General features: G+C 34.6%; 1 protein-coding gene across 2 annotated transcripts in view; it reads left to right on the top strand.

Moving 5' to 3' along the window:
* SOS1 (SOS Ras/Rac guanine nucleotide exchange factor 1) overlaps positions 1–22,355 on the top strand; it is a 147,543-nt gene that overhangs the window by 58,477 nt on the left and 66,711 nt on the right. For both annotated transcript variants that reach the window (XM_067703201.1, XM_067703202.1), the window contains exons 2-5: positions 7,188–7,313; positions 16,678–16,809; positions 18,833–18,997; positions 21,912–22,121. In XM_067703201.1, coding sequence (XP_067559302.1) covers positions 7,188–7,313; positions 16,678–16,809; positions 18,833–18,997; positions 21,912–22,121 — 633 coding nt within the window. The remainder of the gene's footprint in view (positions 1–7,187; positions 7,314–16,677; positions 16,810–18,832; positions 18,998–21,911; positions 22,122–22,355) is intronic.

Genomic DNA, 22,355 nt, shown 5'->3' on the forward strand with positions numbered 1-22,355 from the left:
ACATACATACAAGTGTGTATGTGTTTGTATTGTGTGTTTGTCGTTTTTTGAGTGTTCCTGTACTTTAAAGTTTTCTGTCTTACTCAAGAATACCTTATGGAAATCTGTTACATGGCAAAGCTCTGATTTATTCTTTTTAACAACTACAAAGTTGTATCAGTTGACCAGGGCTACCATATCAAAGTACCACACACTGGGTGGCTTAAACAACAGAAATTTATTTTATTACAATTCTAGAGGCTAGAAGTCCAAGATCCAGGTGCTGCCAGGGTGGATTTCTTCTGAGGCCTCTCTTCTTGGCTTATGGATAGCTATCTTCTCCCTGTGTCTTCTCCACAGCCCCCAAAATAAAATATAATAAAACTCTAAAAATCACTTCATAAAAAACAATTTCAACTTTGTTTCCTTAGATATAGTACAAGAACCTTAAACTAAGGTGTTAAACTTGAATTTCTTACCTTTCTGAAAAATATTACCCTCTTCTAGTATTTCCTATCCTAGTGAAATTAGTGGTTCTCCCTCATTGCTGTTCTCACTACCCCCAAAATAATTATCCAAACTTACCTCCTCACCTCTTTTACATCTCCCACTGCTTCTACATTGTTTCAGGCCTTCATTGTATCTTTTTACACAGCCTGCAGCATCCTTCCAACTAGTTTTGCTTTCTTCACTTTGATCTTTGTTTTAACCCATCCTTTATACTGACACCAGAGAGATTCTTCAGCAAATAGATCTAATTATGTCAATGTCTGTTTGAAACCCTTCTATCATTTTCTCCTGGCCTGATCACTTCTCAACTTCTTAGCATGACACACAAGCCTGCCCTTTCCAGTCTTAGCTTTTCCCAGGTGCAGTCTTTGATTCAACTCTTACAGTTTCCCCAATACATCATTTTATCTTGGCCTCTATGCCTCTTTATATGTTACCTCTTTTAGTAAAAGCCCTACTTCCTTATCTGCTTCCCTGTTGCACCTTATTCATCCTTTATAATCCAGTTCAAGTGTGTTTTACTTGTGAAGACTTCTGATACTCCTCACACACCATCAGCAAGGATCATTCTTTTTTTGGTTATCATTGTACCGTAAATATAACTCCATTGTAACCTCATAACGCTGTGTTAAGTCACTTGTTGACATGTCTAGCTCCTCTGTGAGCTGAGCTCTTTGAGGGCAGATGTCATGTTCTCATTCATCTTCGTGTCCCCAGCAATGAGAGGAAATCAGGGGGGAAAAAAAAAATGTTACATACATGGGCCTAAAGGCTAATTAACAAGCCCTAAGAAATGCGAAAATATTTTCAGTCAATTTTGTTTTTGGAAAAAATTTGTTCTCTGATTTGTTTTATTGTTGCTTTTAATTTTTTTTAAACAAAGGCTTTTTTGCTTTGATTTTTAAATAAACCTCAAAATGAGGAGAAATAAGAACCTAAAACATCATACATTGACTAATTGTAACAATGAGAAATTGATTTAACAGTCCAAATCTTTATTATTTGCTATGGTAAAGGTTTTGAGCATACCAGTTTTATTTCAGATTCTGTTATGTGTTTAAATAAAAGTAGCAGATCTGGGCTCAAGATGTGACAAAGTACAATCCAGAAGTTTTCTAATTCTTCAGAGAGCCATTAGCTAGAAAAGGCTATGAAAGATTCATCAGAATTCAACTTAGTGTTTTCTAGCAGTTTACCCAAGGGGTTCCTGAATACAGTTAGAGGACTCATGGATCAAACAGCTAGGAATTGTTATAGATCTAATCCCTTTGCTATTCCAGATTCCATAAATCTGACAATAATAGCCACAAAGTTGCTTCTGAATTTGTTAGAAATTACTAGAGACAAAATGAACTGTCAAGACAGAAGCCGGCAGTCCTTAAGAAATGTTTAAAATTCAGTGGGTGGCATCTTTAACTGAATATGATGATTATTCCTTAATCGAATATGATGATTATACCTCAAAAGAATTACAGTCATGATCATATAAAATTCTTATTAATGGCTATCATTCATTTTTTAGTGAAGTTTTTGCATTTACTTTACTCAAATTACCTAAGATAAGTGCATTTAAAGAAGCATATGAAGTTTTCTATGTCAGTAAACCTAAGTATAAAACATAATGTTTTTGAAAACTGCATGTAAAGGAAAACCCCCATCAACTTTAAACCCAAGTCTAAATGCATATTATAATTGCTCTCATACACACACCCTTAGTGAATGTTAGTTGTAGATAGCTTCTAAAGGCTGTCATCAAATTTGGCAGTGTAACCTATTCTGTATAGTCTTGAATACTTTGGATCATTTGATCTATTAAATATCTTTGAGTACCATTTAGATGGAATGGAACACTTTAGGTGTTACACTATCTTATAGAAGAGAAGTGTTTTTTTATCCTATATGTATAAGGAAATGGAATGCTTCTTCTGTCTGCTCATTAAAGAAATCTCTTAACAGCATCTTCCTTGAAAGAATAAAGAGCAAAGTCTGTATTTCAGGAATTGGTGTTCTGCTTGTCTTTAAGCATTTACCATTGTACATGTTTTTCAGTCAGAGATTTTGAAGTATTGTTTTTAGAGAATTAAAATAATTTATTAGTCTCATATGAATGAACCTTACGATTCTAATTTGACAGATTTAAGATGTGATAAAGGTTAATCTCCAGAAATTTAGGTGAACAGTTGGCATCATGCATTATTTTCTATTTAAGCCTAATTCTTTGTTTGATTTATTTACCTAATAGGTTTTATTTGGCTATTAGTAACCATCAACGAATAAAACTGTTTGAATTTGAATTTCTAAAATTTCATGTATCATACAAGGTGTCAAGCTTAACATTTTAACTATAAGTGATAAGCAGTATCACGGTTTTTGGTTTGTTTTTTTAAACCATAGCATTTCACCACTGTATTTATATACAGTTCATTTGATTCTACGTAATAAACATTGATTTTAGTTCTGACTGCCTTTATATGTTGATGGTTTCTGCCATAAGGATTTATTCTCCTGAAATCAACCAGACTTCTAGCATTACCACCACCCCTTTTAACTCTTAATTCTGAGAAAGATATTTTCTTCCTTTCTCCTGTATAACACAGAGGCTTTGAGTATTCCCTGAATGTCAGGGGTTTAGAGTGAAAAGCAAAGAGAAAATGATTCTATAAGTAGATAAACAAGGCCTTGCGTAATGGGAGCATCAATAGAGGAAATAGACAAGGGAACATGTAATTATAACTCAGTAGGACAAACCCAATAACAAAAATGTGATACCTAGTACAAGGATTAGCACAGAGCAGAGTATAAGACCCATAGAGCAGGGGCTGTTTTTTATTAATCTCTATATATCCAGTATTTAATAGGTTCAATAAATCAGTTAAATGAATGAGATTAATTCTGCTTTAGAAAGAGACAACAAGCAAGAAAGTCTACCCAAATGACACGAGATCTGGGGTTTGAGAGTCAGGCGAAATGGGAAGAGAATGAATGATAGCCATGGAGAACAGTGTGAGTGAAAACTGCATGCCATGTTTCACAAACTGTGAATAGTATGAATTGCTTCAGCATAAAGTGTAAATTGAAGAGCAGTTAAAGATGGAGCTATATTAGTGAAGAATTATACAGTTTCTATGGGTTTCTTTGAAAAACAGAGAACATTTAAAAAATATAATCTGATCAATTTACATTTTCTTGAACACTTTCTAAAATGTGTTTTGAGGTACCTAAACCACTTCCTCAAAAGGCTTGATATTTTTTAAAGTTAATTAGAATTATTATTGATTAAATATTTTCATCCTTTTTTTATATATAAATATCTTTATTTTTTGGCTATGCTGGGTTTTCGTTGCTGGGCGTGGGCTTCCTCTAGTTGTGGCGAGCGGGGGCCACTCTTCGCTGTGGTGTGCGGGCTTCTCATTGTGGTGGCTTCTCTTGTGGTGGAGCATGGGCTCTAGGCGCACAGGCTTCAGTAGTTGTGGCACACAGGCTCAGTAGTTGTGGCTCGCCTGCTCTAGAGCATAGGCTCAGTAGTTGTGATGCATGGGCTTAGTTGCTCCGTGGCATGTGGGATCTTCCTGGACCAGGGCTCCAACCCATGTCCCCTGCATTGGCAGGGAGATTCTTAACCACTGCGCCACCAGGGAAGTCCCTAAATATTTTCATCTTAATATTTATTATCTCTAGCAGTTTAGTTTTATGTCACATTTTTAGTATATTCACAATTTTATGTAATACATGGGATCGTTTGTGTAATCAATGATCACTTTACCCATTTTGAATGATTTTACCTTTTCAGATGATAAGATTTATAGTGCTGCATTTACATTTATGACATGCTGATGTTTCTTAAAGTATGACCGCATACTTCAAGCCAAGCTTTAGGGACTTCCCTGGTGATCCAGTGGTTAAGACTCCACACTTCCACTGCAGGAGGTGTGGGCTCGATCCCTGGTTGGGGAACTAAGATCCCATATGCTGCGTGGTGCAGCCAAGAGAAAAAAAAAGCGAAGTTTTATATAGAAGCCCACTATATAAATAGATACAGTTCATGGACATTCTACTCCTTATGCTGAAGGAGCTACTAGGACTCCTCCAAGTTGACAGTCAGGGGTTTAGTGGAAAGAGCTTTGGCCTAAATACCAGGAGGCCCAGGTTCAGCATTACTAGTTAGCTACAGGATTGTGGGTGTGTCCTTTTTATTATCTGCTAAACAAAGGGACTGAGCGAAATGACTTCTAAAGTCTCTTTTACTTATAAAATTATGTTGTTTTATAAATCTGTAGCTGTATTTTATGTGATGCTGGAGCCTTGAATAGGAAAGTAACCCCAATTATAGCTACATTTTCCGGGACTACATCTTGGTGAAGCCAGGGGCTGTCTGTACTGTTTTTCATTTGTGAGATATAGTTTCTCTTGTTCAACATTTATAATAAGTTCCTCCCCACTTCCCCCCCCCCCAGCCCATGTATAGTTGAGATTTTGGTAGGATAGGTGGAGATATCTAGCAAGTATTTTGATATATGGGTCTAAAAGTCAGGAGAAAAGTCAGGACTACAGGTAGATTTGGAGTCATCCATGCAGGTGATAAAAATGTGGAAGTAAATGAGATTAGTTGGCAGAGAGAACAGAAGAAGGGAGCAGACAGACAAGGAGGGACTCCACATTTGAGGGGTGAAGGAAGATATGGAACTCTGTAAGGAAAAAGAAACAAAGAAATAAGAGAAGCAGAAATAAGAGAAGCAGATAATAAGAAAAGAGAGTTTAAAAAAGTCGAGAGCCCTCCACCAAAAAAAAAAAAAAAAAAAACCCACCATGAAGTGTTAGGATTCAGTTGTCAAGGAAGATAAGCCAACCATGAAGTTAAAGGGTATCTAAGAAAACAGTTTAAGCCAATGAGGGCATGCAATTCAATGTATAAAAATAAAACTGTTCTCAAAAGTTCCAGGGTTTTTTTGGTTTCATTTTTAAAAGTTCTTTTTAATCATGCTTAGTGTTGAAGAGGAGTCTGTTTACAAACAAGTTTTGTTACCTACACAGATTAGTCAGAATGTGATGGCCTGGTGAATAGAAAGCTGAGAAACATGAATTCTGGGTTCTAGTCCATACTCCATCCATTATTTTAACTGCACAACCATTCAGTCATCTAATAGGGTGAGAGATTTGTAAGCAGATCAGTTACAATCAGGTTGGTAATAGCTATACCAAAAATGACAAAAAGTACTTGGGCAGATGATTTAAGCCTTTTGGGGCTCAGTTTCTTCACCTGTAAAATAATAGTAAATTGTTTCAAACGTCATAATTAATGTAGCACCCCTCACACGGTTCTGAATTGTCATAATGTTATTTGCCTCTAAAATACTTTTCTTTAAAAAGTATTATAAGTGCATATATATGTTTATATGCATGTCTATGTACTTTTAATATATATTTTAAAATTCATTATATGGTATACTTTATAATAAAATTTCTCCATACATTGAGGCTGTCAAACCCTCAGCTAATGAGGTGTATGTAGTAGGACAGACCATACTAAATGCTCTTGGCTAGTGAGTACTGTGTACTTTCATCCAATGAGAGCTCTGAGAGCTCTACCGTCCTTTAGAGAGTTGAGCATATTTTGAAACATGTATTGTTTGTCTCCTGAAACTGATTTTTCTGCCCTTTTCTAAAGTAGGGAACAGTTTTGACCCATAGTGAGTGACAAAGGGATGCAAGTAAAGACTATCATGCTGGTTATTAAAATGTAAATTTTACAAAAACCGGTGGCCTAAGATGCCTCCAAAGAAATGGTTGAGGAAAATGAAGGTAAAGATTATTGGGCATTTATGAATGAGTGACCATCAAGTTACCTTCCTGAAGCATAGACAGTCTCACATTGTCAAAAGTGCCCATTTTGTGTCCTTTGATGTCGGGTGACTTTGTTCAACAGACATTTATCAAGCTTGTATTATGTGCCATGTACAGCGCTAGATGCTGGGGTTACTTTGATGAATAAGATATATCCCAGTTACTTTGGTGAATAAGATATATCCCTCTTGGATTTTATCATTGGGTAGGAAAGATAGAGTTAAACAAGGGACCCATAGGAGGTCAATTTTTCCCAAGCACTGTGTTGACTAAGTGTTCTAACTACCACTGGTTCTTGGCAAAAACCATATAAACTGCATCTTTTATCCCCAGCTCAGCCTCTCCCTCCCTCTCTATATTCCCACACTCCAGGATAACCATGGTTTAAGAAAAAAAAAGGAAATTATGCAATTAAGTATCTGAATCTCTAGAAACATGTTAATAAGCATGTATGGTGCACGTGGCTGGGAAAAAGGTTAAGAATTCCAGACTTGGGTCATAACATTCAAATCTGTATTTGCAAGCCAGACCATGTTCTTGAATACAAACCCACACTTAAAAAAACAAAATTATGGGCTTCCCTGGTGGCGCAGTGGTTGAGAGTCCGCCTGCCGATGCAGGGGACGTGGGTTCGTGCCCCGGTCAGGGAAGATCCCACATGCCGCAGAGCGGCTGGGCCCGTGAGCCACGGCCGCTGAGCCTGCGCGTCCGGAGCTTGTGCTCCACAACGGGAGAGGCCACAACAGTGAGAGGCCCGCATACCGCAAAAAAAACCCCAAAAAACAAAATTATTTGTTTCATTTGTCTAATTAGATGAAACAAGCCTACATTTTAATTACTTTGCTTTTTGTTTATAGGTTCAGGGGCAAGTTCATCCTACTCTTGAGTCTAGTGATGATGCTCTTCAGTATGTTGAAGAATTAATTTTGCAGTTACTAAATATGCTATGCCAAGCTCAGCCCCGAAGTGCTTCAGATGTAGAGGTATGATAAATTTTGCCTTGTGTCTAATATGTGTGTTTATTGTAATGTCAGTGAAGGGGGAAAGAGTTTGCTTTTCAGTTCCACAAAATATATATATGGTATTTTAAAATAATGACTGGATTTATTTTAACTTTGTATTGAGTATATGATAGCTTGTATATGTTTTTGCTGTCAAACTATTCCATTATTTGCTTTTAATCTAAAATGAACTTTTATTGGCCTCTAAACACTGCTTCTTGATGCTAGAATGACAAATACACCTTTAAGAGTGGAATTTGTCAAGTGTTTTTATTTGTTTGTTTTTTAAAGCCAGCTGTCATTTCAAAAACATTTCAATTAATCCTTTGATCTTCAGTTGCTAGGTGTATTTTAGATAGAAGTGAACCACTTTCCACCAATTGGAAGGGAGGGAAACATCTAAAAATCTATGAAGGAAGTTCTGTAATCTACAAAGATGACATGGCTCCTGTCTTTTTAGGGCTTATAGATTAGTGGAGATACAGGTAGGTATATGGGCGATAACATAATGTGATGTACTATGAGAAAAGGGTATGTGGGAAACGAAAAAATGGGTAAACTAATAACACAGGCTTTGGGGCTTAAGGTGAGCTTCTCAGAACAAGGACCATCTAAATGGAGTTCTTGAGGAGTCAAGATTGAGAGGAGAAGAAAGGAGGCTTGAGTACCAACTATAGAAAACGGGAGATAGAGCCGGAAATACAAAAGGAGTTTTCTGGCAATGATGAAGGATCATTTGACTTTAAAGACCTTGAATGTGTAGTATACAAATCTTTGCATTTCTGTGACATTTCTTCTGCAGTACTCGTTTGGGCACAAAAAGGATGGTTGAGTTGAATGGCATTTCACCATGGATATATAATGGCAGAACAGTAGGGCAAGAGAATTGTGGAAATTGGTAGCAGCAGTGCTTTACAACCCTTTTCAGGACACAACACACTAGAATGTAATCATGATTTTGCGGTACACAGTGACTGGGGAGGAGGTGTATCTCTGTCTACCCCAGGCCCTGCTCTGTTCCCCTGAGGGGTGAGGGATTGATATATAGTTATATTCAGTAGGAAGCTCAGCTGAAAAGAGCATCAGAGAATCAAATTGGATAAGGAAAAAAAGTGAAATTTACAAACAGCTGATATTTGAGTGCTTGCTATAGTATCATACACTAGAATACCTGAGTGATAGAAATAGAAGAATAGATTGAGATCAGAGACAGAGTTGTTAGAATTTAGGATTTCTAAAGTAACATACTTACAAAAGCAGGATGTGGCCATGTGGTGGTAGCTGGACTAGACATGAAGGTCCCTATAATGAAGTGTTCAAGGAGTTAAGAGGTCAGAGTATTTTATGTGTCCTTAATTTAAACAATAAAGTCACACAGGATGATGGCAGGACTTTACATGAGAGTGGAAGAGTGATATTCCAGAATCAGCTTGGGGAGTGGAAAAGATGCTAAATCCACCTTCATGTGGGTTTTGGGACAAGGGCATTTCCTGCTCTAGATGTCTTTAGGGGAGATCCAGATTTCAACTGAGGCAAAGAAATATTAAGCAACACTAAGTTACAGAGGTTGTGGATGTAGAAAAGATTGTGTACTATGGAATAGTAATTCATTTTGATTTTTAAAGTAATTCAAAGTAGGTTTATATATTTTTATCCCATTTTTCCATTGAATTATAAGTAAAATACCTTTTATTCATAATTTCCTTTAGGCACTTATTAACATTGGGTTTTCAGAGTAGATCTTGAATAGAAATGGTTGCCTGACTCTCCTTGTTAACAACTCCGTTTGATCTTTTGGACCCTGATTAGGTTCTCCCACAGTGTTCATAAAATGTAGCATCCAATCCTATACCTAGTGTATTAGAATGGGGTTACAGATCGCATCATCATTCTGATGTTGGTATATTCCAGGTATTTGCTAGTTTGAAAACACTACAAACTCAAATTCAGCTCTTTCCAAATAATGTTGTGCTGTACCTATGTTTATCTAATTTTCTCCTTTTCATTAATATAAAAACTAACAATTTTCCAGTATTGAAGGAGATCTCCATGAATTCTCAAAAATTACTAATGAGTCTCTCAATCTTCCACTTGCACAGATTTAATCATTATGTAAGTACTCACGATTCTAGATAATAAGGGATATTTCATGGCTTTTTAATACTCAGAAAACTTCTGAGATATTGAAGATATTTACCCTCTGCCCTGTTGTGTTATTTTTAAGCAAGTAACTTGGACATTTAAAATAGATGAAGCCATGGGATATTCCAGTGAGCTGATGTTGTGGTTGGGAATGGACTTTTTGAAAGAGAATGTATGACAGTAATAGAGTTAGTAATCAGTTGTGTAATAGGCTTCGTAATTTCAAAGTACTGTTATAGACATTTCTGTGCCCTTCCAACAATCCTGTGGAGTAGTTATTGTTCTCCTTGTTTTATATATTAGACAGTTAACCCGCAGAATGGTAGAACGGATTTTTTTAAAAAGATGGAAATCTAGTTCTTTTCCAATCAATAGTCAAATACCCTTCTTTGTGTACCATTCCTGGAAGGGTATTTATTTAAGAATATGGAGATTGGAGATATTTAGATGAATATAATAGTGTCTTTAGATTCTTTTATCAGGAAATAATTTTCTTTAATTTCTTTAATGCATTTATGGAGCTTTCTTTTAAAATAATAAGGGCCATGACTTTAGCAAGCCCTTCAAATAAATTTTGAGGTAAGGGATAATTCATAAAAAAAATTAATTTGAAGGCCGTATAAAAAATGTGCTTTAAGAAATAGAGCAGTCTGATTTAGTGGAATATGTGAATTTTACTTCTGAAGAATACATTTTGATTACTTTAAAGTATAAGCATAATTCAAAGTAGGGTGGCAATTCTTGCTTAATATTCGGCCCCTAGGGGATTTGTTTCAATGAAAAACTAAAAGTGATTTTTAGTTGCCCTATAGTTTTAGGAAAATAGATACTTCAGAAGTGCTTGAAAACTAATGGGTTACATACGTATCTATAATCTTGCTTATGCTAATTTAAAAGTTTTGATAAATTGTGCTACAGGTTATTACAGACTATGAACTATCGTAGTTCAAATGAATGGGATTTTGTTTTGTTGATGTAGCTAATGTTCACTAATCCATGGCACCAATATTTGAGTATCCACTATTTGTCAGGCAGTGTTCCAGATGAATAAGGTAGTATATATAAACTCCCTGGGAATGCAGAGAAGGGGTATATGTTATTTGGTCCTGTCTTTTTAAAATTATGTTTTAAAAGATAGTGTATAAAAATTCCTCCAATCTGGTTTGCTCTCCCTCTCCTCATTTTGTATATTTAGTCGTTTTAAAAGTAGAAGTAAAACCAGTAGTATTTTTTCTGATATATCCCTGATAAAGTATATATTTATTCATTTAAAAATTTTTATTTTATTGAAGTATAATTGAGTTACAATATTGTCTTAATTTCTCCTGTACAGCAGTGATTCAATCATACATATATTGTTTTTCATATTCTTTTCCATTATGGTTTATTATAGTATATTGAATATAATAGTTCCCTGTGCTATACAGTAGGACCTTGTTGTTTATCCATAAGTATATTCTTTTTTTTTTAAATTAATTAATTAATTTATTTTTGGCTGCGTTGGGTCTTCAGTGCTGCTGGTGGGCTTTCTCTAGTTGCGGTGAGCGGGGGCTACTCTTCGTTGCGGTGTGCGGGCTTGTCATTGCAGTGGCTTCCCTTGTTGCAGAGCATGGGCTCTAGGTGTGTGGGCTCCGTTGTGGCACTCGGGCTCAGTAGTTGTGGCTCGTGGGCTTTAGAGCACAGACTCAGTAGTTGTGGCGCGTGGGCTTAGTTGCTCTGTGTCATGTGGGATCTTCCCGGGCCAGGGCTCGAACCCATGTCCCCTGCACTGGCAGGCAGATTCCTAATCACTGTGCCTCCAGGGAAGTCCCCCATAAGTATATTCTTTTAAATTTCTTAAGTCTTGTTCTTTCATAATTGTACTTGTTTTTATTTCTCTCTGGTTGACTAGACTGATTTCCATTTGTAATATCTTTTTTTCCTGTTTCCCTTTCTCGCCTGTGTGTCCTGTATTTAACCAACTTTAATTTCTTAGGACACTGATAGATTTTTCCTCTCATTTAACTCAGGCTTTCTTGGACTCTTTCTTTTTTTCATATGTATATATATATGTGTGTGTGTGTGTGTGTGTATATATATATTCTCTTTCAGATTCTTTTCCCTTATAGGTTATTGCATAATACTGAGTATAGTTCCCTGTGCTATACAGTAGATCCTTGTTGGTTGGTTATCTATTTTTTTTAACATCTTTATTAGAGTATAATTGCATTACAGTGGTGTGTTAGTTTCTGCTTTATAACAAAGGGAATCAGCTATATGTATACATATATCCCCATATTTCTTCCCTCTTGCATCTTGGTTATCTGTTTTATACACAGTAGTTTGTATGTTTATCCCGGCCTATTAATTTATCCCCATTCCCACCCCCTTTCCCCTTTGGTAACCGTAAGTTTGTTTTCTGTGTCTGTGAGTCTCTTTCTGTTTTGGAAGTAAGTTTATTTATGTCTTTTTTTCTTTCTTTTAGATCCCACATATAAGCGATATCATATAATTGTAATTGTCTTTCTCACTTAGTAGGATAATCTCTGGGTCCATCCATATTGCTGCAAATGGAATAATTTCATTCTTTTTTATGGCTGAGTAATATTCCATTGTATATATATATCACATCTTCTATATCCATTCATTTGTTGATGGACAATTAGGTTGATTCCATGTCTTGGCTATTGTAAATAGTGCTGCAGTGAACATTGGGGTGCATGTATCTTTTTGAATTAAGGTTTTCTCTGGATGTATCCCCAGGAGAGAGATTGCAGGATCATATGGTAGCTCTATTTTTAGTTTTTTGAGGAACTTCCATACTGTTCTCCATAGTGGCTGCACCAATTTACATTCCCACCAACAGTGTAGGAAGGTTCCTTTTTTCCATACCTTCTTCAGCATTTATTATTTGTAGACTTTTTGATGATGGCCATTCTAACCGGTGTGAGGTGGTACCTCATTGTAGTTTTGATTTGCATTTCTCTAATAATTAGCGATGTTGAGCGTCTTTTCATGTGCCTTTTGCCCATCTGTATGTCTTCTTTGGAATAATGTCTATTTAGGTCTTCTGCCCTTTTTTTGATTGGGTTGTTTGTTTTTTTTTGATATTGAGCTGTATGAGCTGTTTGTATATTTTGTAAATTAATCCCTTGTGAGTCTCATCATTTGCAAATGTTTTCTCTCCCATTCTATACGTTGTCTTTTCATTTTGTTTATGGTTTCCTTTGCTGTACAAAAGCTTTTTAAGTTTTATTAGGTCCCATTTGTTTATTTTTGTTTTTATTTCCATTTCTCTAGGAGGGGGATCCAAAGAGATATTGCTGCGATTTATGTCAGAGAGTGTCTTGTCTATGTTTTCCTCTAGGAGTTTTATAGTATCCGATCTTAAATTTAGGTCTTTAATCCATTTTGAGTTTATTTTTGTGTATGGTATTAGAAAACGTTCTAGTTTTATTCTTTTACATGTAGCTGTCCAGTTTTCCCAGCGCCACTTATTGAAGAGACTGTTATTTCTCCATTGTATATTTCTGCCTCCTTTGTCATAGATTAATTGACTATAGGTAAGTGGGTTTATTTCTGGGCTGTCTTGTTCCATTGATCTATATTTCTGTTTTTGTGCGTGTACCATACTGTTGTGATGACTGTAGCTTTGTAGTATAGTCTGAAGTCAGGGAGCCTGATTCCTCCAGATTTGTTTTTCTTAAGATTGCTTTGGCTATTCAGGGTCTTTTGTGTTTCCATACAAATTTTAAAAAATCTTGTTATAGTGCTTTGAAAAATGCCATTGGTAATTTGATAGAGATTGCATTGAATGCTGTAGATTGCCTTGGGTAGTATGGTCATTTTGACAATATTGATTCATCCAGTCCAAGAACACAGTATATCTTTCCATCTGTTTGTGTCTTCTTTGATTTCTTTCATCAGTGTCTTATAATTTTTGAAGTACAGGTCTTTTGCCTCCTTAGGTAGGTTTATTCCTAGGTATTTTACTCTTTTTGATGTGATGGTAAATGGAACTGTTTCCTTAATTTCTCTTTCTGATCTTTCATTGTTGGTGTATAGAAATGCAACAGATTTCTGCATATTAATTTTGCATCCTGCAACTTTCCTGAATTCATTGGTGAGCTCTAGTTGTTTTCTGTTAGTGTCTTTAGGATTTTCTATGTAGAGCGTGATGTCATCTGCAAACAGTGACAGTTTTAGTTCTTTTATTCCAATTTGGATCCCTTTTATTTCTCTTTCCTTTTATCTTAGACTTTTTTCCCCGTGAGCTGAATTCTTAAATTTTAAAAGTTTGCATTTCCTTTCCCATTCATTTTTTCTTTAACTTTCTTTTCCTTCACATCCTAAAGAATCTTTGTAATTTCTAATAAGTTTGCCATTCACATTTTGATTTCCCAAGTGATTTCACAGTATTTTCTACCTTTCTAGACAGAAAAAAAAAATTCTTCTACACATTCTAAGCCTTTATTACTATTAATAGCACTTCAAAAGTACCTCCAGGTCTGAATATTTACACTGAAGTGCATGTGTAGGAATTTTTATAGATCCTAGAATGTTTCTATTGGAATTGATCATCAAGATTATCTATTTAGACACCTTTATTATGTAAAGGAAAAGACAAGGTTCTGCTAATAAGAGACAGAGCTGAATTGCAAACCTAGCTCTCTATCTTTTATTTTTCCCAAAGCCACTAAATATCAATCAAGGTGGAATTTCTCAATTTAAAACAAAACTATTAATCTTGAAAGTGGCATCTTGAAAGAGTATCTTGAAAGAGTAATAGACTTTATTTAATTCATGAATCTTTCATTGATCATTTCTCCTTGGGCTTCTTTACCTTAAATTATATAAGATAATTATAAAAATAAATTTTATTTTGCTCTAAAATTGTAATTAAATTTGCCACTACAAGATACAAAGTATTTCTTTCAGTCTGGCCTTTCCACATTCAAGGCATCTATTTTGACCCTATTAATCTTTCCCATGACCTTTGGTATTACCTCATAAATATACAGTCCAGTAATACACAAGTAAGTTTAAAATGTTTTCTTCATCATTATTATTTTCCCTTTCTTGCCTTCTCTTTTAGCATTCCTGACTTTCCTTCCCCTTCTTTCTCAAAACAATAGATAAACTCAGAATTAGGTTGATAAAATTGAGATGGGCAAGGATTGCTGTTCTGTTTTCTTTCTCTTCTACCTCAACCCCTGCCTACAGTTTGCCTTGTAATTCTACTGATGATTTTTCTTCAAAGATGTATGTTAAATGTATTTAGGATTATTAGATTGAGTTCACCTTCTGTTCTGTTCTCCTGCTTTCTATCACCACTACACAGCAGTGCTTTTTAGATTCTAGGTCATCACCCCTTATGCCCAACTAACACTTTTATAAATGAATAGGAAAAATCAGTACATTGCCTATAGTAAAAGAAGGTTTTGTTTTATGAAACTTTGTTCCAATGTACTATGTATGTGATATACAAGAATGTAATGTAAAATGTATTAAGATTTCTTACTATGCATTGAGGTCCCCCCCACCAAAAAAATGTTAGCCATAGGGCTATACTAAGTTCTGTAATCATTTATTCAGTTAACCATGGGTTAAACCCATCAGTATGAAATTTTTAATTGGGAATCGTGGTAAAGTTAGTCCTAAATCTCTTGTCATTTTTGGATTATCAAGTCTATAGTATTGATTTGGAAAAAAGGAAAAGAATTCTTGTTTTGGACATTCTTTTCCACCCTTTTCCTTCTTCCTTTGTTAGTCCTTTTTCACCTGCCGAACTCCCCCAGTATTTTGGACCTTTGTATTGCCTTTATTATATGAGGGTGTAGCATCCTAGCAAATAGCTTTTCAACTAGACATTTGAAAATGTCTGTAAACTCCATTTTTAACTACAATAATTTCTGTGATTAGATTTAAAATGATCACTTCTTTTTTTTTTTTTTTTTTTTTGCGGTACACGGGCCTGTCACTGCTGTGGCCTCTCCCGTTGCAGAGCACAGGCTCCGGACGCGCAGGCCCAGCAGCCATGGCCCACGGGCCCAGCCGCTTTGCGGCATGTGGGATCCTCCTGGACCGGGGCAGGAACCCGTGTCCCCTGCATCGGCAGATGGACTCCCAACCACTGCGCCACCAGGGAAGCCCTAAAATGATCACTTCTTATATTTAGAAGCTGACTTATCCTTGAACATAGATGAAGAGAAAATTTCTTAAATTTGAATGGGTTAAACTATTTTCAGTTTATAAATTTGTTATTAACATGTCCTGGAATCAATGTTTCCTTTCCCTCCACAGAATATCACATAGCAATCTTTTTCATTTTCCATCTTAGTAGCAATTGACAAAACTTTTAATTTACACTTACAATCAGGAGTGATGTTAAACAGTTTTTATATATTACTAACTAAATACGGAGCAATTTAAAATACATGTTAAAATTGTGTAATAGCGACCTCTACTGGTTTTAATTATGGTATACTGAAAGTGGATTTTAAAAACTTCAGAGCATGAAAGTAGTACCTTTTGTTTGAAGTGAATTATATTAGTTTATTAAAGTCGGGAAATTCAGCTTTTACATGAGTTCTTTCACTTTCAATGGAAATTCTAACCGGATAACTGCTGGATTAAAATGAAATATCTTGATAAAAATTAATAACCTGTGGAAGATTCAAACTCTAATGATAAGCTACAGTGTATTAAAGTTGCTGTTACTAATGTAAACCCTTGATTTCCATGATTTATAAATAGTTTTGAAGTCAAGTACCTTTGCATGATGGATAAAGGAAAAAATTCTTAGAAGTTTCAAGTAGAAAATGCTATTTTAGTTTGTAATTGGTGTTGAAATAAAGGGCAAATGAGAACTGGATTTAGATATTTTCTTTTTAAGCTTAGGTCTTGTTCCTTGAAATTTTATATAAGTAATGTTTTAAATAGCATCTACTCATTCTTGTCATTAGCTTTACCACAGTGAAGTTGAAATTCAGAATGTGATTTTTCCCCTAGTTAATAGAAGGAACATTTAGTCTCTTAATTGCGTAATTAAGAAACTAGTACATTGGCAGTTATGGTTTTCTCTTAGCTTAGGTATGTTTGTAGTATAAATTATACTACATGTGAAAGCCTGCTTTTGGTATTCTTTGATTTTAAAAGTAAATTGTAAGTGAAGAGCACTATTTAATATATTTGTTGCTTAGTTGTTATTTTCCTATTTTCCAAGGAACGTGTTCAAAAAAGTTTCCCTCATCCAATTGATAAGTGGGCAATAGCTGATGCCCAGTCGGCTATTGAAAAGAGGAAGCGAAGAAACCCTTTATCTCTCCCAGTAGAAAAAATTCATCCTTTGTTAAAGGTAAAACTGAAATACTGCCTTCTTGCCTTTTAAAAGCAAAATAAAACCCATGATTTTCAAACACAAAGAGTATGTTTTGCGGATAATAGAGTCAACTGAAGAGTGACATTCTCTCGTTTTAATTTTTCCAGGAATTTATGTCATGGGGAGGGATGATATAATAGGAAACTATAAGTTGGACAACATGACTTAAAGTAATTTCATACCAACAGTAATAATCAAGCAAATTGAAAGCACTAAGAAAAGTTATAATTGTGGATTTTGTTCATCTCAGATGTTAATAGAACCTCAAAGAGAACTTGTAAAACTCCTTTTTTTGTTGGCTAGACCTAAGTGTCCCTATAAATCCTTCACATAGTTAGACGTGTAGGGACCTCTGTGAGACTGCCATAGGGCTATGTGTAATCTCTGAACAAAAATTCCATAAAGATCACCTATACTATTTAGTCCTATTTGTCATTTATGTTAGTCAGTCAGTTGAATCTCTCCAGAACTAATAGAAAAAATAACTGCTGGGAACTCTAATAATGTGATTTCTTTTTTATTTAATACAATGAACAAACTATTGATTAACTCTCACATCAAAAATATAGGTATGGTAATAATTAAAACCTTAATAATACTTCTCTGATATCAATAATTTTATGTGTACTATAATACAAGTAAAATGCTAATGCTTGCATACATTATCTGTAGGTTTTATTATTCAACAGAGTTAATTATTATCATCCCCACTTTGTAGATGAGATAACTGAGGCAGAAGGTGATTAAGCAACTTTTAGTTCACAGGACTCTAAGTGAATAGCATTAGGAAATCCACGTCAGTTTGATCTTGTACCAGATTTAAGATTTAACACTTGGGTGATTAAGACTATCAAAAGGTTACGTTTTGTCCTTTGCTGTTTGAATAGAAATATCTACCTATATCTTACTAACTGGTCTGAGGAAGTAAGTTCAAGTTATAGAAAATTACTAAGCTGTTAGTCATTGCACTTCTTTATAATTCTCTTTTCATGATTTTTATAGCCATACTTTGAATTATATTCTAAGAGAATTAACAAGTTGAGGTATGTGCATGCTGTATTAATGATTCTAAATGTTGCATTTTAGGGTCTAATTGTGGGTATCATTTCAATTTATTAATATATCCATATCACTATAAACAGTTAATAGTTTTTACATATTCTTAAAGGTAAATGCAACCTGTTCCCAACTTATAAGTAAACTTTTTTTTTTAAGTATAGTTGATCTACAATGTTATATTAGTTTTAGGTGAACAACATAGTGATTCAATATTTTTAGAGATTATACTCCATTTAAAGTTGTTATAAAATATATAAGTAAACTTATTATTTTGAAGGTTTTTTTCTTAATTGGATTGTTTACAAAATAGAATTTATTTTCCTATAGGAATTGGTCAGCCCCACAAAAGCCCATACTCTCTTTGAAGTCTAATAATAGGACTATTTAATGTGCCCTTAATAACCACTGTTGTTCAGCAAGACATAGCATGAATTTTTTTCCATAGAAACAGCCCAGATACCAGGAATGAATGTACCACTAGGGTTTTTAGGAAGCCCAGGTTCCTTTGGAAAGAAGGATAGAGGTATAAGGATGGTAGATATTCCCAGATACCAATAATATATTAACTCTTGTTCTGCATAAAGGAAAAAACCCTCATTTGTCATTCTTAATTCCAGGTATTCTGAATTAGGTAACAATGAACATTTTTCCCCTCCCCCAAACTTGGGCTTCCATTCCTAGTTTAGGGATTATCTATTTACTTACCTGTACTTCTTAAGTATTTTACATGATCATAGGTAATTTTGCCTTACCTTTTCTTAGTTTACATTTTCAAATAGCAATATGTATATTATTCATAGATGAACTACTTAAAATTAAATGCTGTTGATAATCACACGCCTCAGTAAAAGTTAAGCTAAACTGTATACACTTCTTAAAAACTCAGTGTGTCAAATTTGTAGTAAATAATTTTAAACATGCTTTTCTTTTAATTTTTCAGGAGGTCCTAGGTTATAAAATTGACCACCAGGTTTCTGTTTACATAGTAGCAGTATTAGAATACATTTCTGCAGACATTTTAAAGCTGGTGGGGAATTATGTGCGAAATATACGGCATTATGAAATTACAAAACAAGATATTAAAGTGGCAATGTGTGCTGATAAGGTAGGATACAGATCTATATGTTTCGTTCTTAAATTTTTATTCATGACTTACTGGGTGCTAACATACTACTTAGACTGAATAAAATTGTATATTGTTTGTTAGGACATACTTTTAGTACTCTAATGGCAAGAACTCCAGATATCACTTTATGTAAATAAAGTATTATATATATAGTATTTAAATGTGTTTAAGTATGTCATGTAGCTTTTCTTTTATGTGTTGCTGCATGTAGGGTTAATAACAGTAATAATCTCTTATTAGCGAATTTCTTAAATTTTTATTTGCATTGGAAGACTTAGAAGATTATGGATTTACTTGAAAAGAATATTCAAAAATGTAAAAATACTGGCTTGGCCAAAAGGTTCATTCGTAAGATGGCTCTCTAGTAGCGCTTAGTTGTCTTTAACTTCATTTGAAACAGTTTTGTTAGATTGTATTGTGACAGCTGTCATTTCAGTATGCATTTAAAAAAGACTTATCAAAATTGGTGAATTTTTGTGTAGCCATTTTAATATTGAAGATGTAAGAAAAACAACATTTTCGGCATATTATGCTGTATTATTTCAAGAAAGGTAAAAATGCAACTGAAACACAAAAAAAGATTTGTGCAGTGTATGGAGAAGGTGCTGTGACTGATCAAACGTGTCAAAAGTGGTTTGGGATATTTCGAGCTAGAGATTTCTCTCTGGATGATGCTCAACAGTCAGGTAGACCATTTGAAGTTGATAGCGAGCATATGGAGACATTAAATGAGAACAGTCAACGTTATACCACGTGGGAGATAGCTGACATACTCAAAATATCCAAATCAAGCACTGAAAATCATTTGCACCAGCTTGGTTATGTTAATCGCTTTGATATTTGGGTTCCACATAAGTTAAGTGAAAAAAATCCTTGACCATATTTCCGCCTGCAATTCTCTGCTGAAATGTAATTAAAACATTCCATTTTTTAAACAAATTGTGATGGGCGATGAAAAGTGGATACTGTACAACAGTGTGGAACGGAAGAGATCGTGGGGCAAGTGGGGCAAGATCCCACCAACCACACCAAAGGCTGGTCTTCATCCAAAGAAGGTGATGTTGTGTATATGGTGGGATTGGAAGGGAGTCCTCTATTATGAGCTCTTCTGGAATACCAAATGATTAATTCCAGTAAGTACTGCTCCCAACTAGACCAACTGAAAGCAGCACTCGACGATAAAGCATCCAGAATTAGTCAACAGAAAATGCATCATCTTCCATCAGAATACCGCAAGACCACATGTTTCTTTGATGACCAGGCAAAAACTGTTACAGCTTGGCTGGGAAGTTCTGATTCATCCGCCGTATTCACCAGACATTGCACCTTCGAATTTCCATTTATTTCAGTCTTTACAAAATTCTCTTAATGGAAAAAATTTCAATTCCCTGGATGACTGTAAAAGACACCTGGAACAGTTCTCTGCTCAAAAAGCTAAAAAGTTTTGGGAAGGTGGAATTATGAAGTTGCCTGAAAAATGGCAGAAGGTAGTGGAACAAAATGGGTGAATACGTTATTCAATAAATTTCTTGGTGAAAATGTATCTTTTATTTTTACTTAAAAACGAAGGAACTTTTTGGCCAACCCAATACTAAATTCTTGAGAGTTTAATTTCTTTGCCTAGCTTTCTTTATGTTTTTTTTTCCTAGCTTTCTTTAGATACTACTTGTATGGTTTTACTATGATTATGTTAAGAGCAAACATTTATTGAAAGTTAAGCATATATGCGACTTATCTCATTTGGTCCTTATGATATCCCTCTAAGGTAGATGCTCTTATCTACATTTTATAAAAGGGAAACTGAAGTTCAGAGAGATAAAGAAATTGGTCTAGAATTTTCTGAGAAGTTTCAAAGCCTAGACGTGCACTCCAGATCTGAGTCTAAGTCATTGCGCTGTACTGTCTCAGTAATTTTATTTTATAAAAATGAGTTTTCAGAAAAGAAAATATTTTCTGATGAAGCATTTCACTCCCTTTTTTCCAACTATTATTGATTCGGAATATTCTTTCTGATTGCTGAATCCACTTAAATATATTTTAGTATATTTGTTCTTTCAGAATGTAAAAATCACCTCATCTGAAGGATTTCAGATGCTTTTATTTTTTAATGAATGAGTATTTGATTTTAAAATAGTTATTTTTCAATGAATATAAAATATTTGATACTTTTAAGTGAATTGATAAAATATTTCTGAGTATGTAGTACGTGCTCACACAGAGAAGAGATGCAAGAGAAATATAGAACGAGAATGTAAATTTGATGAAAGGGTACTTACATTTGTGAAACAAGCAGAAAGTAATACAAGATAAAATATTTTATTATGTTATAGGGATAATGATGTCGAAGTTCACAGGAGGGAAAAGATAAGGTTTAGCAAGAGTAGTAATAGTAGACTTCTTGGATAATGATGTTGAAGTTCACAGGAGGGAAAAGATAAGGTTTAGCAAGAGTAGTAATAGTAGACTTCTTGGAAAAAAACAGAACTTATTTTGATCAATCACCAACAAACGTAGGAATTATTCAAATATGAATTATGTGAGGCCCTGGAATGAAGTGGTGATGTCAAGGTTATGAAACAGAGGAAACTAAGAGAGAAATCCAAGACAAGATTTGGAAACAAATTAGAAGTAATACACGGTTAACAAGAGAGACAGACAGACAGATACTTGTATTGACAGAGAACTTGGAAGAGGCAGTTTGTGATACCTGATGTAGAATTTTTGTCTTAGAGAAGCTGTGGAGGGGGAAATGACATTATATCCGAGAAGAGGTAATTGTGTGTCTGCTTATTATCATTTAAGAACTGTATTCAAATAATAGCTTAGGGTGCTTCACTTCAAGTTGAACTACAGATTCATATTTTATTATACTTTTTTCTATCTCTGACTGTAGGTATTGATGGATATGTTTCATCAAGATGTAGAAGATATAAATATATTATCTTTAACTGATGAAGAGCCTTCCACCTCAGGAGAGCAAACTTATTATGATTTGGTAAAAGCATTTATGGCAGAAATTCGACAATACATAAGGGAACTTAATTTAATTATAAAAGTTTTTAGAGAGCCCTTTGTCTCCAATTCAAAATTGTTTTCAGCTAACGTAAGTATCATTGAATAAATGTATATCATTGCATGTGTTGTTAATTTTACATGACCACTCAAATCTGAATTTGTATAGTTCATGATTGCTAATTGGTCCACTTTTTAAAAGTAGTGGGATTTAATTCATCATGACTGTGATCAAAAATAAAGTTGCTACAACAGTTTTGATAAATTAAACATCAGAAATTAAAAGACAAAATCTAAACTAGACTGATTGTGTAAGTACAAATGA

This window comes from Pseudorca crassidens, chromosome 14 (genome assembly GCF_039906515.1).
Source record: "Pseudorca crassidens isolate mPseCra1 chromosome 14, mPseCra1.hap1, whole genome shotgun sequence".
Classification (NCBI taxonomy): Eukaryota; Metazoa; Chordata; class Mammalia; order Artiodactyla; family Delphinidae; genus Pseudorca; species Pseudorca crassidens.